This window comes from Nerophis ophidion, linkage group LG14 (genome assembly GCF_033978795.1).
Source record: "Nerophis ophidion isolate RoL-2023_Sa linkage group LG14, RoL_Noph_v1.0, whole genome shotgun sequence".
Classification (NCBI taxonomy): Eukaryota; Metazoa; Chordata; class Actinopteri; order Syngnathiformes; family Syngnathidae; genus Nerophis; species Nerophis ophidion.
The window spans coordinates 48,688,346-48,704,731 of NC_084624.1; the positions used below are offsets into that span (position 1 = coordinate 48,688,346).

Below are 16,386 nucleotides of genomic sequence, written 5' to 3' on the forward strand. Positions count from 1 at the left end.
GTTATTATGCATTGTTTTTGTTTTTTTTCTTTTTTTTAATCCAGCAAACACACACTGCTAGCTAGCCGTTGTAAAACGAGTTGACCGTCAGAATAATAATAAGGAAGTTTGGAGGAATTATTCGGAAAATATTGACTGACTTTTGTTGTCCCACGACCCCGAAAGGGAATAAGCGGTAGAAAATGGATGGATGGATGGATGGACTTTTGTTGTGTTTTCATTGTAAACCTCCCCTAAGGTAGTACCATTAGCCGATGCTTTGCCAGTGACATCACTATATTACATTTATATTCAACTAAAACACTGTGTAGCACGCGAGCATTTTAACAATACAGAAAAAATATACAAATAATACGTAGAAATATAATTTTCATGACTATCTTGACAGGTTTTGACATTTTTTAAACAATTATTTTCCTGTATTTTGTTTTATTTATTTTAGTTTCCATTTCCTCTTTGCCTCTTGTGTTCCTCTAGTCACTATTCCACTCACCTGTCCCTGATCGGCAATCAGCGCACCTTATATTCGTTGTTTGACTTTTGCACTCGAGCTGTTAGTTTTTTGTGCACGCCATAGCTGGACTATCTTTTTATTATTTTTGTGTGTGCACACTCCCTTAGATGTTTCCAAACGGTGTCTGTAACGCGGCAGTAAAACGTTTGATCAGTCAAAACAGAAGTCATCTTCATGAACCCATTTGCTGCGCAAGCTAGCTCTCCAATCAGCTAAACAAACTCATTAACTCCCCGGTGACATTTTGGTGAATTTACTGAGGATTTGTGCGACTGAAACAATACAAAAAGAATGTGGTTGTAAGTTAATAATACTAACACAGACATTCGTAAATGTGTTAGCATATTAGCTCATGCTAACGATTACATTACAATAGCATGTACACATATGCATGAAAACACTCCATGCGTGGGACAATTTAGCAAGTGCAAAATGTTTTAGTTATATTGTTAAACTTACAATTGTTTCTTCGAGTGACGAATGAAGAGGAGTAAAAAGTATGTGAACAAATAGAAGGTAGAACAGTACTTCTACTTCCGGTTCGGAGCTTTAAACAGCATTCACCCAGCAGCACCTGCAGTGAGAAAACCTGTCCAAAAGATGGCGCTGTAGCACAAACAATAACACACCATTCAAGTGTCTTTGGATGTGTTTAATGAAAATGATTTGCCAAAGAAAAATCCATAAATTAGCCGCTCCGTTTTATAAACCGCTGTGTTCAAAGTGTAGGGGAAAAAAGGAGCAGCTTATAGTCTGGGACTTACGGTACTCATATATCCAAGTAGGATCTGACAAGAGAGCCCAAGGCCAAATAAAAATAAACATATGTTTACCTTGATTTATGTTTTTCGGTGATTCTGTCCAGAAGAGTGTAAGAAACTTCCAATCCTCTCAGAGAACAAAACACCCTGCTCACTCCCAAGTTCTTCTGGATGACATAAATCTTGAATAAATAGGAACACCTAGACCAGGGGTCGGGAACGTTTTTGGCTGAGAGAGCCATGAAAGCGAAATATTTCAAAATGTATTTCCGTAGGACTCATATAATATTTTTCAACACTGAATACAACTAAATTTGTGTATTTTTAAGTATGACCAACATTTGTAGAGTATAATAAGTCTCTTATTCTTTTTAACAACATTGTTATTCTAAAAGTTAACCAATAATAAATATAATACTTCTTACCATTAATGCGACATCATGAACAGGTGCGGTAGAAAACGGATGGTTGGATTAAAATGCATGAGAATGTTTTATAATTTGAACGTTATTTTTGAAACTGTGATTACCAGCAGAATTATTCCTTACTTATCGTGTTAAGCAATGTCAGCTAAGATTTATCTGAGAGCCAGGTGCAGTCATCTGGCTCTAGAGGCATAGGTTCCCTACCCCTGGTTTAAGCATTAGACAACTTTTTACCTCCACACTGCCTCCCACTGTTTCTCACATCTACACAGCAATTAGCTACCGACTGCCACCTACTGATATGAAAGAGTATTATACTCGGCATAGCTCGGTTAGAGTGGCCGTGCTAGCAACCTGAGGGTTCCAGGTTCGATTCCCACTTCCGCGATCCTAGTCACTGCCGTTGTGTCCTTGGGAAAGACACTTTACACACCTGCCCCCAGTGACACCCACACTGGTTTAAATGTTACTTAGATATTGGGTGTCACTTTGTAAAGCGCTTTGGGTCACTAGAGAAAAGCGCTATATAAATATAATTATCTGAGAGCCATATGTAGTCATCAAAAGAGCCACATCTGGCTCTAGAGCCATAGGTTCCCTACCCCTGACCTAGACAGAATGGTACTTGGCCACGTTTTACTAAAGCTATAGGAGATCAGCCCCTACAATGCAACAATAGCATCAGCAAGCAAGGTCTAAAAAGTGAGACCAAAGAAGTTAACTCTTATAGTGAGAAGGCAGCCTCACCTTACAGAGAGGGATGCACCTGCTGAGAAGAAGAGGGACCGTGTCCTTCATGGAACGGAACTGAATCAAACTTCCCTTTTGAGGAGTGATTCATCATGTTTGTGCAAGACAGCAAATATGGAAATCAACAACAGACAATAAGGACAAACATCTCCAGAGCGGAGATGTTCACACAATACAAAGTTATACTAAAGTATTAAAGTATATCAAAGATATAAGCATCCTCCACAGTCTCTAGCCGTCTGCTGAGAAGGAAGTTATACGTTATTGCTTGCCTGGTTTAATAAATACAAATGCAAATATACCATGGCAGCACGCAAACAAGGTTGGTTCTTGGTCACATGACCATCCTGGCAACACCCGTCCGCGAGTTGAAGAAGCTCATCTAAAATGGCCAGGAGGAGACGGCATTATTCATACGCATAGGAAGAACTGTCGAGGATGTTATTTTTAATACGGCATTAGCATTGCCCTGGGAGCCGCAGAACCGCTCTGTTGCAATCAGAGGCACACACCCACTGATGTCAGGAGACGTCAACGCCGCCCTGGAGGCGCTGGGAGGGAGGGCGGGCGACCGAGGTGGAGAGAGAGAGAGAGAGAGAGAGAAGCGGGAATCAAATAAGGCTGAGAGGGAACACGGGCGGGGATCCAGCGAGAGCAGTTAGGAGATAAGAGAGGGGGTTTGGGGACGGGGGCGATGGAAACAAAAGTACAGTACTTTTGTCTTCTGTTCGACTTTCACCCGGCACACACACACGGCCATGTTGGCAGCTGCACAGGCCAATGAGAAGGCAGCCCCCCCCCCCCTACCCTACCCTACCCCCTTCAGAGAGGGATGCACCTGCTGATAAGACGAGGGACCGTGTCCTTATTAGAACAGAACTGAATCAAACCTCCCGTTTGAGAAGTGGACTGGATCCTTGCTGCCAGTATTATACATACTGTGTGTGTGTGTGTGTGTGTGTGTGTGTGTGTGTGTGTGTGTGTGTGTGTGTGTGTGTGCATGCGTGTGTGTGTTTGCACCCTTCTCGAGATATATGAGGAGGTGTGAACATGTTTGGACATAAATCATGGTCCCAATACGGAAAACCTTTGCATCTAATCTCTATTAGATACTATACTATACTAAACTGCAAATACTAGAGTCCGTGAACATTGCTCCAAAGTCAGGATTTTTTGTTGATTTAATGTGCGTAGAAAGGTAAACATTGACAGGTGCAAAGGCAGCAATATATGATAAAACAAGACTATCTTATACTATACTACAAATACTACAGTCCGTGAACATTGCTCCAAAGTCAGGAATGTTTTTTTTGTTGATTTTATGTTCATACAAAAGTAAACATTAACAGGTGCAAAGGCAGCACAATAGGATAAAACAAGACGGCAGCTAAAGAAGGACTAGCCTATTCATCCCTCAAAGAAAACAGCCAGGTGAACGGCTGATTTTATGACTTCCGGTGCTGACGTAAAACAACCCATAGCAGGGTTTCCCGCAGCGCTTTGTTGATAAGTTGGCCGCCTTAACAACTAAGAGCCACTGCCCAAACTAAAGTCTTATCATTTGGTGTTAACCTAAAGTCTTAACAAGCTGCTACGCTTCGTACTGCCTCTGACTGTGTCGCTACGTCTCTGCAGCACCCAGCATTGTCCCACCCACACAACCATCTGATTGGTTGCACGCAGAGCGGTAACAGCCAATCAACAGTGAGTATTCAGAGCACTTGTAACTGCCAATCAGCATTGTGTATTCAGAGCGAATGGAGTCAGTGCTAACGGGAGAGTCAGTCAGAGGACGAACGGTGCGGGTTAGCAGAAAGGTGTTCAGCAGGTGAGCATAATGCAGTGGACTCTCCCCAAATGATAATAAACACCTCCCAGTCAACTACTAGTAACATCACTATGAGCCCGTTGACCTTCTACAAACATAAGCGGCAGCTCAGCTCGCTCGCAGTCCTTTAGGTGAAAGCTAATTAGCTTTTAGCGTAGCGTTAGCTCATTTTGCGGTGTGTGTGTGTGTGTGTGTGTGTGTGTTACGGAAAGCAAAGCCCTTTGATCCATCACCCTTCATCACCAGTAGTTAAGTCTGTTGTATCAGGTTGAAGGGCGCTGGTTTGGAATTCCATTTGGGTTGACATGTAATTTACAAAACTTCAAGGTGACATATTGTGACAGTGTCACTTCTCCCATTTAATATTAAAATAATTATTTGATAAACTTTTATTTTAATTGTACCCAGGAGAGGTCATACTTGGTTCAATCCCATGTCTGGTTGAAAGTATTTAGTTTTACTGAGTCATACTTTACTGAGCCAGGTGTCCTTGATTACATTCGTGCATGGACCAAAATGTACTCTTCACAAGACTAAAGCTAGCCCAGTGGTTAAGACTGTTGAATGAAAACAAAAGGTACAGGGTTTGAATCCCACTCTGGTTAGCAGTATTTTCTCCACCTTATGATACTTTAGTGAGTCAGGGGTCATAGATAACATTTGTGTATGGAAAGAAATCTACTGGTCATAAGACCAAGGATGGCTCAGTGGTTAAGACTACTGACTTGGTGTGAGAGGTAATGGATCGAATCCCACTCTTGTTGATATCCTTTTGTTCCACCTCATCATACTTTACTGAACCAGGAGTCCTTGATTACATTGGTGTATGGAAAACAATCTGGTGTTCACAGGAACCAGGATAGACCAGCGGTTATGACTGCTGACTTGGAATGAAAGGTTCTGGGTTCACATCCCGCCCTGGTTGATGGTGTTTTATCCCACTCATTATACTTTACTGAACCAGGAGTCCTCGATTACATTTGTATATTAAAACAAATCATGTCTTTACAAGACCCAGGATAGCCCAGTGGTTAAGACTGTTGACTCAGGTTCAAGGATGTGGGGTTCAAATCCTGCTTGGGTTGATATGTAATTTACGAAACCGGCTGGAGCCTTCAAGGTGACATATATTGTGACTGTTTCACCTCTCTCATATAATATTAAAATAATAATTTAATTAACTTTTTTTTTATCCAATTACAATTAACCTATTTTCTTTTATTTGTACCCAGGAGAGCTCATTGGTCAACACTCTTTTTTTATTAACTTTATACTCCTATTCCCACCCACCTCAGGAGTTACACTCACTCGCACACACTCATTCTCACACACACACGCACACACTCACACACACACACAAACACACCCACAGGTAACCCCTGAGGTGTCATCATTGACTATTTGACGATTTATTTTGGATTATTATTATCTTTAGTGTTGACTTAATTTTTCAACTATATGTTAGTCAAAGAAGTAGCACATAACGTTACTCTGTGTGGGGGAGAAGAAACAGCCCACAATGTATGTCGTCTTGACGCCATACTGCCAAATTACTGATTCCAGGTATGGGATTTGAACTCACTACTCCTGTATTAGGAGCCCACAGTGTTGACCATTGAGCTATCCTGGGTCCCGTTAAGACCTGGTTTTCGCTCATATACAAATGTAATCAGTGAACTATGATCAGGCAAAACAATGAACATGAAGTTCCAGATTGTGGATTTGAACCCAGTAGTACTGCGTGACAGGCAGCAGTCTTAACCATTGAGCTATACTGGGTACCATCGAGGTTTGGTTTTCGCTCATATACAAATGTAATCAGTGAACTATGATCAGGCAAAACACAAAACAAGAACTTCCCTGATGTGGATTTGAACCCAGTAGTACTGCGTGACAGGTAGCAGTCTTAACCATTGAGCTATCCTGGTTCTTCTTGTAAGTGTGTTCTAGCTTATTCAATAATGGAATCGTGACATCTGTTCCAGTAAACTAGAATTGAAGTGGACCTAAATTTTGAACCTAAGTTACATATCAAACCAATTGAGAATCAAACCCAGTACCCCTGTGTTTGAAGCCCACCATTGAGGTATCCTGGGTTCCATCAAGACATGATGTTCGCTCATATACAAATGCAATCATTTAACAATCAAAGAGGTAAAACAAAAATAAGACCTTCCAAGTAAGGATTTGAACCCAGTAATCCAGAGTGTGAGGTAGCAGTCTTAACCATTGAGCTATCCTGAGTTCAGATCAAACTTGATTTTTTTGATATACAAAATGAATAATTTACCTGTGATAGGTAAAACAGAAACTTAGTTATTCCAATTCATGGATTTAAAACCAGTTTGACTGACTGAGAGGCATTCGTCATAAACATTAATCTAGTGGCAGTCTTGATGGAAGTGTAGTCTGGCTCATTCACTAATGTAATCATGACACCTGTCACAGTAAACTACTCTTAAGGTGGAACACAACTTTGAACCTAAGTTACATATCAGACCAATTGGGATTCAAACCCAGTACCCCTGTATTGGAAGCCTCCAGTGTTGACCATTGAGCTATCCTAGGTCCCATTAAATGTGATTTTCTTCATATACAAATGCAATCATTAAACTATGTTAGATGAAACAAAAAACTAATTATACAATTCTATGGATTTGAACACACTTAATAGTAGTATTGCTTGCGATGCAGCAGTCTTAACCATTGAGCTATCCTTGCTCTTGTTGTAGCCAGATTTTTCTTAATATACAAATGCAATCATTAAACTATGATAGGTAAAACAAAAAAACTACTTGTTCCAAGTTATGGATTAGAACCTACTTTTACTGACTGAGAGGCAGCAGTCTTAACCATAAAGCTACCCTCAGACCTGTTGTGACTGTATTCTGGCTCATTCACTAATGTCATCGTGACACCTGTCACAGTAAACTATGATTGAGGTAAACAAAATATTGAACCTCAGTTACATATTAAACCAATTGGTACTGGTACCAAAATATATTTCGTATACTTTTTGACAGTTTTTTACATAAAGGGGACCCCAAAACATGGTACTATTTGAACAGAACATAGTACGATACATTAAATATGTTTCTTACTAGGGTTAGAAGACAGTCAGGTACGAGGCCTTGTAAAGGGGTTAACCTCTTAGTGCCCCAAGACCCCATAGAGGGACCTCCATGCCAAACACACACACACATATATATATATATATATATATATATATATATATATATATATATATATATATATATATATATATATATATATATATATACATATATATATATATATATATATATATATATATATATATATATATATATATATATATATATATATATATATATATGATAAAACAAGAATATACAATACTATACTGCAAATACTAGAGTCCGTGATTATTGTTTCAAAGTCAGGATTTTGGGTTGATTTTATGTTCATACAAAAGTAAACATTGACAGGTGCAAAGGCAGCAATATATGATAAAACAAGACTATCGTATACTACACTGCAAATACTACAGTACTTGAACATTGCTCCAAAGTCAGGAATATTTTTGTTGATTTTATGTTCATACAAAAGTAAACATTGACAGGTGCAAAGGCAAACTAAACTAAAGTCTTATCATTTGGTGATAATCTAAAGTCCTAACAAGCTTTTAAGCTTCCTTCTGCCTCTGCCTCTGTCGCTACGTCTCTGCAGCACCCAGCATTGTCCCACCCACACAACCATCTGATTGGTTGCACGCACAGCGGTAACAGCCAATCAGCAATAAGTATTCAGAGCGCATGTAACAGGCAATCAGCAGTGAGTATTCACAGCGCATGTGACAGCCAATCAGCAGTGAGTATTCAGAGCGCATGTAACACCCAATCAGCAGTGAGTATTCAGAGCGCATGTAACAGCCAATCAGCAGTGAGGCCCGTTGACCTTCTACAAACATAAGCGGCAGCTCAGCTCGCTCGCAGTCTTTTAGGTGAAAGCTAATTAGCTTTTAGCGTAACGCTAGCTCATCTTGCGGTGTGTGTGTTTGTTACGGAAAGCAAAGCCCTTTGACCCATCACCCTTCATCACCCCCTGGGAGGTGAGCGGAGCAGTGAGCAGCAACGTTGGCCACACCCGGGATTCATTTTTGGTGATTTAACCCCCAATTCCAACCCTTAATGTTACATGAATCATTAGTAATGTAGCAGCCTAGTTTTGAATGGCAGGGTCCCTGCTACCACATGTTGATAAAAATATAACATTTACATAATAAAAATTGACTACAGGCTTCCCAAATGCTGTAATAAATTAAGCATGATGATTTGAGCATATGGGGCAGCACGGTGGTAGAGGGGTTAGTGCGTCTACCTTACGACACAAAGGACCTGAGTAGACCTGGGTTCAATCCCGGGCTCGGGATCTTTCTGTGTGGAGTTTTCATGTCCTCCCCGTGTATTCATGGGTTCACTCCGGCTTCCTCCCACTTCCAAAGACATGCACCTGACACCTGGAGGCTTCAAGGTGACATATATTGTGACTGTCACCTCTCCCATGTAACGGTAAATGACTTATTTAATAAACATTTTAATCCAATTACAATTAACCTATTTTCTTAGTAAGCCGGGGTTGTAGATAACATTTGTGTATGGAAATAAATGATTGTTTCACAAGACCAAGGATAGCTCAGTGGTTAAGACTGCTGACTTGAAATAAACGATGCTGGGTTCAAACCCCTCTCTAGATTGTGGTATTTTGTTCGACCTCATTATATTTTACTGAACCAGGAGTCCTCGATTACATTTATGTATGGAACACAATTATGACTTCACGAGACCCAGGATAGACCAGCGGTTAAGACTGCTGACTCGGAATGAAAAGTACTGTGTTCAAACCCCGCTCTGGTAGATGATATTTTGCTCTACCTCATCATACTTCACTGAGCCAGGAGTCCTGGATTACATTTGTGTATGGACCAAAATCATAACCTCGCATCACTAAAGGTAGCCCAGTGTTTAAGACTGCTGCATGACAAAGAAATGTACAGGGCACAAACCCAGCTCTGGTTGATAGAATTGTTTCCACATCATCATACTTCAGTGAGCCGGAGTCGTAGATAACATTTGTGTATGGCAATAAATCCTCTCTTGACAAGACCAAGGATAGCTCAGTGGTTAAAACTGCTGGTTTGGGATCAGCGGTCCTGGGTTCAAAACCCACTTTAGTTGTCTGCATATTGTTTTACTTCATTATACTTTACTGAACCAGGAGTCCCCGATTACATTCATGTATGGAACACAATAACTTCTGCACAAGAACCAGGATAGACCAGCGGTTAAGACTGCTGACTCGGAATTAAAAGTACTGTGTTCAAACCCGGCTCTGGTAGATGGTATTTTGTTCTACCTAATCATACTTCACTGAGCCAGGAGTCCTGGATTACATTTGTGTATGGACCAAAATCATGTCATCACAAGACTAAAGGGAGCCCAGTGTTTAAGACTGCTGCATGACAAAGAAATGTACAGGGTTCAAATCCAGCTCTGGTTGATAGTATTTTTTCCACATCATCATACTTCAGTGAGCCGGGGTCGTAGATAACATTTGTGTATGGCAATAAATCCTCTCTTCACAAGACCAAGGATAGCTCAGTGGTTAAGACTGCTGGTTTGGGATCAGCGGTCCTGGGTTCAAATCCCACTCTAGTTGTCTGCATATTGTTTTACTTCATTATACTTTACTGAACCAGGAGTCCCCGATTACATGTATGTATGGAACACAATTACTTCTGCACAAGACCCAGGATAGATCAGGGGTTAAGACTGCTGACTCGGAATAAAAAGTACTGGGTTCAAATCCCACTCTGTTTGATGGTATTTTGTTGTGCCTCATCATACTTTACTGAGCCAGGAGTGCTCGATTACAGTTTTGTATGAAAAAAAAATACCTGCTTCTCAACACCCAGGATAGCCCAGTGGTTAAGACTGTTGACTCATACTGAAGGGTGCTGGGTTCGAATCCTGGTTGGGTTGATGTGTAATTTACAAGACTGGCTGGAGGCTTCAAGGTGACATATATTGTGAACGTGTCACTTCTCCAATGTATTGTTAAAATAATTATATAATTAACTTTTTTTTTATCCAATTACAATTAACCTTTTTTTATTTTATTCGTACCCAGGAGAGCTCATTGGTCAACGCTCTTTTTTATTAACTTTATATTCCTATTCCCACCCACCTCAGGAGTTACACTCACTCGCACACACACATTCTCACACACACACAAACACACCCACAGGTAACCCCTGAGGTGTCATCATTGACTATTTGACAATTTATTTTGGATTATTATTATCTTTAGTGTTGACTTAATTTTTCAACTATATGTTAGTCAAACAAGTAGCACATAACATTACTCTGTGTGGGGGAGAAGAAACAGCCCACAATGTATGTCGTCTTGACGCCATACAGTCAAATTACTGATTCCATGTATGGGATTTGAACTCACTACCCCTTTATTAGGAGCCCCCAGTGTTGACCATTGAGCTATCCTGGGTCCCGTGAAGATTTGTTTTTCGCTCATATACAAGTGTTATCAGTAAACTATGATCAGGCAAAACAAAGAACAAGATCTTTCAAGTTGTGGATTGGAACCCAGTAGTACTGCGTGACAGGCAGCAGTCTTAACCATTGAGCTATCCTGGTTCTACTTGTTAGTGTGTTCTAGCTTATTCAATAATGGAATCGTGACATCTGTCCCAGTAAACTAAGATTGAAGTGGAGCTAAATTTTGAACCTAAGTTACATATCAAACCAATTGAGATTCAAACCCAGTACCCCTGTGTTTGAAGCCCACCATTGAGGTATCCTGGGTTCCATCAAGACATGATGTTCGCTCATACACAAATGCAATCATTTAACAATCAAAGAGGTAAAACAAAACAAAAAAGACCTTCCAAGTAAGGATTTGAACCCAGTAATCCAGAATGTGAGGTAGCAGTCTTAACCATTGAGCTATCCTAGGTCCTGATTCAGAGTGGTTTTTTTGATATACAAAAATAATAATGTAACTGTGATAGTTAAAACAAAAATGTGGTTATTCCAATTCATGGATTTGAAACCAGTTTGACTGACTGAGAGGCAGTCGTCTTAACCGTTAATCTACCGGCAGTCTTGACTAAAGTGTAGTCTGGCTCATTCACTAATGTAATCATTACACCTGTCACAGTAAACTACGATTGAAGTGGAATAACGCTTTGAACCTAGGTTACATATCAGACAAGTTGGGATTCAAACCCAGTATCTCTGTATTGGAAGCCCACAGTGTTAACCATTGAGCTATCCTAGATCCCATTAAGACATGATTTTCTTCATATACAAATGCAATCATTAAACTATGTTAGGTGACACAAAAATGTAATTTTACAATTCTATGGATTTGAACACACTTAGTAGTAGTACTGCTTGAGAGGCAGCAGTCTTAACCATTGAGCTATCCTGGCTCTTGTTGTGACTAGACTTTTCTTTTTATAGAAATGCAATCATTTAACTATGATAGGTAAAACAAAAGGGCTTCACGGTGGCAGAGGGGTTAGTGCGTCTGCCTCACAATACGAAGGTCCTGCAGTCCTGGGTTCAAATCCAGGCTCGGGATCTTTCTGTGTGGAGTTTGCATGTTCTCCCCGTGAATGCGTGGGTTCCCTCCGGGTACTCCGGCTTCCTCCCACTTCCAAAGACACGCACCTGGGGATAGTTTGATTGGCAACACTAAATTGGCCCTAGTGTGTGAATGTGAGTGTGAATGTTGTCTGTCTATCTGTGTTGGCCCTGCGATGAGGTGGCGACTTGTCCAGGGTGTACCCCGCCTTCCGCCCGATTGTAGCTGAGATAGGCGCCAGCGCCCCCCGCGACCCCGAAAGGGAATAAGCAGTAGAAAATGGATGGATGGAGGTAAAACAAAATTGTAGTTGTTCCAAGTTATGGATTTGAACCGACTTTTATTTACTGAGAGGCAGCATTCTTAACCATTAAGCTACCAGCAGTCTTCTTGTAAGTGTAGTCTGGCTCATTCACTAATGTCATCGTGACACCTGTCACAGTAAACTATGATTGAGGTAAACAAAATATTGAACCTCAGTTACATATTAAACCAATTGGGATACCGATATTTTAGTACTGGTACCAAAATGTATTTCGTATACTTTTTGACAGTTTTTTACATAAAGGTGACCCCAAAACATGGTACTATTTGAACAGAACATAGTACGATACATTAAATATGTTTCTTATTAAGGTAAGGGGGCAGTCAGGTACGAAGCCTTGTAAAGGGGTTAACCTCTTAGTGCCCCAAGACCCCCTAGAGGGGCCTCCATGCCAAGGACACACACTCACTCACACACACACACACACATATATGAGGTATATTTAAAAAGTAGCTCACCTGCTGACAAAGTGTGGCCCCCACCCCCCTGGTTTAAACAGCTGAAAGTCTAATGTTGGGTTAAAAGCCAGAAAGTAAAAATGGCTTTAAGAAGGTTGTTCAAAGTATCCAAAGAAGGGACGTGTCTCACACGGAGAGAGTTTACAGCATCAAGTGATTAAAAACAAGTGACTCTGTTTGCAGGGAGGAAAGATTCCAATCAGGTGGACGGCTCCGGAGGCCATCGCCTACAGGAAGTTCACCTCCGCCAGCGACGTGTGGAGCTACGGCATCGTCATGTGGGAAGTCATCTCCTACGGCGAGAGGCCCTACTGGGAGATGTCCAACCAGGATGTGAGTTGCAAGCGAGCCGCAGGGCATCAGCTGCAACCAAAACCTGATGTTGTCCCCGCCAGGTGATCAAAGCCATAGACGAGGGCTACCGCCTGCCGGCGCCCATGGACTGTCCCGTGGTGCTGCACCAGCTCATGCTGGACTGCTGGGAGAAGGGACGCAGCGAGAGGCCCAAGTTCGGCCAGATCGTCACCATCCTGGACAAGCTCATCAGGAACCCTGCCAGCCTCCGAGAGCTGGCCAACAGCCCGGCGGGGTCAGTGCCACACTTAACTTAACTTAACTTAACTTAACTTATTCACGTGACACTTGGAGCCTCTTTAGGGCGAGGAAACATGCTTTGAGGACACAATCACACTTTCTAAGCAAGAAAATAATATGCATTATACTTTCCACTACCTCTCCCTAAACTACCCTATTTTTTGTACTATAAGGCAAACTTAAAATCCTTTTATTTTCTCAAAAATCGATGCACCAGATTATCTAGTTTCACCTATTGGGGTTAAAAATATTATTTGCAAACAAGTAATCATAGTCTGCAAAAGATGTGTTGTTGTTGAGTGCCGCTGCTGTCTAGAGCTCGGCAGATTAAGCCTGTAATACTCTGCCATACCAGTAGGTGGCAGCCACCAGCTACTTGCGTTAAAGATGTCAGAAACAGCGGGAGGCAGCGTGCAGGTAAAAAGGTGTCAAATGCTTAAACCAAAAGGTGAGTGCCCCTAAGAAAGGGCGTTGAAGCTTAGGGGAGGCTATGCAGAACCAAACTAAAACTGAACCGGTTGCAAAGTAAACAAAAATAGAATGCTGGACGACAGCAAAGACTTACTGCGGTGCAGAGACGGCGTCCACAATGTACATCCGAAACATGACATGACAATCAACAATGTCCCCACAAAGACGGATAATTAAACAGTCTCGATTGCTAAAACTAAGTACATACAGGAAATAATGCCCAAAGGAAGACGTAAAAACACATAAAAAAGAGAAAAAGCCACCAAAATAGGAGCGCAAGACAAAAAGTAAAACACGACACACAGCAAAAAAGTGCAAATAAATCAGCTATAGTCATGCATGCGTGCTCATGCTTTAAAGTCATATCCAACAATTACGAAAATGACTTTTTATTGTCAGCTGAGTTTCATTTTTTAATGATTTCTGCTAGTGGTGTACCTCCGCATTTTTTCAACGCCAAAAAAAAGGTTGAAAAACACTGGCCTAATGCATGTATTAATGTGGGTTTTGCTTACCCATGTTATGTGGTACATGGTGCGATTTCAGGTGTGACCATTAGAGGGCAGTCACACATAAGAGATACGTGCGGACTGCAGGTTGACGCCTGTTCAAAAAATGACGCTAGCAAGCATATAGAACAGACCTGGGCCATCATTTTGACTCATGGAGAGAAAACTATTTTTCTTGGAGGTATAAATGATATATTTATCTATAAAAACGACTATACAGTATGTGTGTTTGGCTCCATTTTTTTCCAGGAACAAAAAATCACAATGATATTTCATAGAATGCAAAAAAACGCTATGACAGACCACCTAAAAAAAAAATAGAATCTAGTAAATAAATGAGACAATATGTTAGTGCAGACTAATTAGGAGTCTTTGTTTGTTTACTTACTACTATAAGACAAGTTGTCTAGTATGTTCAACATTTTATTGAAGGACTAAATGACAATAATACACATATGTTTCATTGACCCAATTTCTTACACACACACTTGTTATTTCATATCTTGACCAGAGGGGGAGCACTTTTAAAAGCGATTGTTTGTTTACTTACTACTAAAAGACAAGTTGTCTTGTATGTTCAACATTTTATTGAAGGACTAAATGACAATAATAAACATATGTTTCATCTACACTAACATGTTTTGTTACAATAATGACAATAATGACATTTTTTTTGTGGTCCCCTTTATTTAGAAAAGTACCGAAATAATGTAATGATACCAACCATAATAGCGTATGTAGTCGATACTACTATGTGCCGTTGTGCCCTTGAGCAAGGCACTTCACCCTTGCTCCTGATGGGTAATGGTGAGTGCCATGCATGACAGCTCCTGCCATCAGTGTGTGAATGTGTGAATGTGGTAATAGTGTCAAAGCGCTTTGAGTTCCTTCAAAAAAAGGTAGAAAAGCACTACAGAAGTATAAACCATTTACCATGATTACATCGATATTTTTTACTATCACAAAATCTATATAAATTCAGTAAATATCTCTCTGGACGAATGAGGACTTTAAATATGACCAATGTATGATCCTGTAACTACTTGGTATCGGAATGATACCTAAATGTGTGGTATCATCCAAAACTAATGTGTGGTATCAAAGAAGAGAAGAATAAGTGATTATTACATTTGAACAGAAGTGTAGATGGAACATGTTAAAACAGAAAATAGGATGACACCTACCCTTTACATCGGTATTTTTAACCTTATTTTTATTGCTTTATTACGTATTATTTTTTATTGTATGATCCTGCAACTACTTGTTGGTATCACATTGATACCTAAATGTGTGGTATCATCCAAAACTAATGTGTGGTATCAAAGAAGAGAAGAATAAGTGATTATTACATTTGAACAGAAGTGTAGATATAACATGTTAAAACAGAACAAAAGCAGATATTAACAGTAAATGAACAAGTCGATTTTTACAGTTTGTTCCTCATAATGTGTATGAAATAATAGGTGTATAAATGAAACAATATGTTAGTGCAGACTAATTCAGAGTCTTTGTTTGTTTACTTACTACTAAAAGACAAGTTGTCTAGTATGTTCAACATTTTATTGAAGGACTAAATGACAATAATAAACATATGTTTCATAGACACTAACATGTTTTGTTACAATAATGACTTTTGTGTAATGCCCTTTATTTAGAAAAGTATCAAAAGACATTTTGGTACCGGGACAAGACCGGGCTGGACAGATCATATAGTCCACATCCCTCACAGAGTCTTGTGTCCCCCAGAGAGGAGCCCACCTCTCCAGACTTCAGCGTGACTACAGTGGACGAGTGGTTGGAAGCCATCAAGATGGGACAATATAAGGAGAACTTTTCCACTTCTGGATACGTCAGCTTGGACTCCATCCTCTACATCAGTGTCAGGTACACGTGATGTTCAGCAGAGTGGCTTAACCATAGGGCAGGGGTGCGAAAACTGTTGGGACTAGGACTAGACTTCTCAAACATGGGCTACTTTAATCACAATACACCTATTTTCAACAATATCATGTCGAAGAAACATTTAAAGCAGGGGTAGGGAACCTATGGCTCGGGAGCCAGATGTGGCTCTTTTGATGACTGCATCCGGATAAATCTGAGCTGATGT

General features: G+C 40.4%; 1 protein-coding gene across 1 annotated transcript in view; it reads left to right on the plus strand.

Moving 5' to 3' along the window:
• LOC133568780 (ephrin type-A receptor 3-like) overlaps positions 1–16,386 on the plus strand; it is a 37,068-nt gene that overhangs the window by 15,127 nt on the left and 5,555 nt on the right. Inside the window, exons 3-5 of the mRNA XM_061920914.1 lie at positions 12,889–13,038; positions 13,101–13,294; positions 16,026–16,163. Coding sequence (XP_061776898.1) covers positions 12,889–13,038; positions 13,101–13,294; positions 16,026–16,163 — 482 coding nt within the window. The remainder of the gene's footprint in view (positions 1–12,888; positions 13,039–13,100; positions 13,295–16,025; positions 16,164–16,386) is intronic.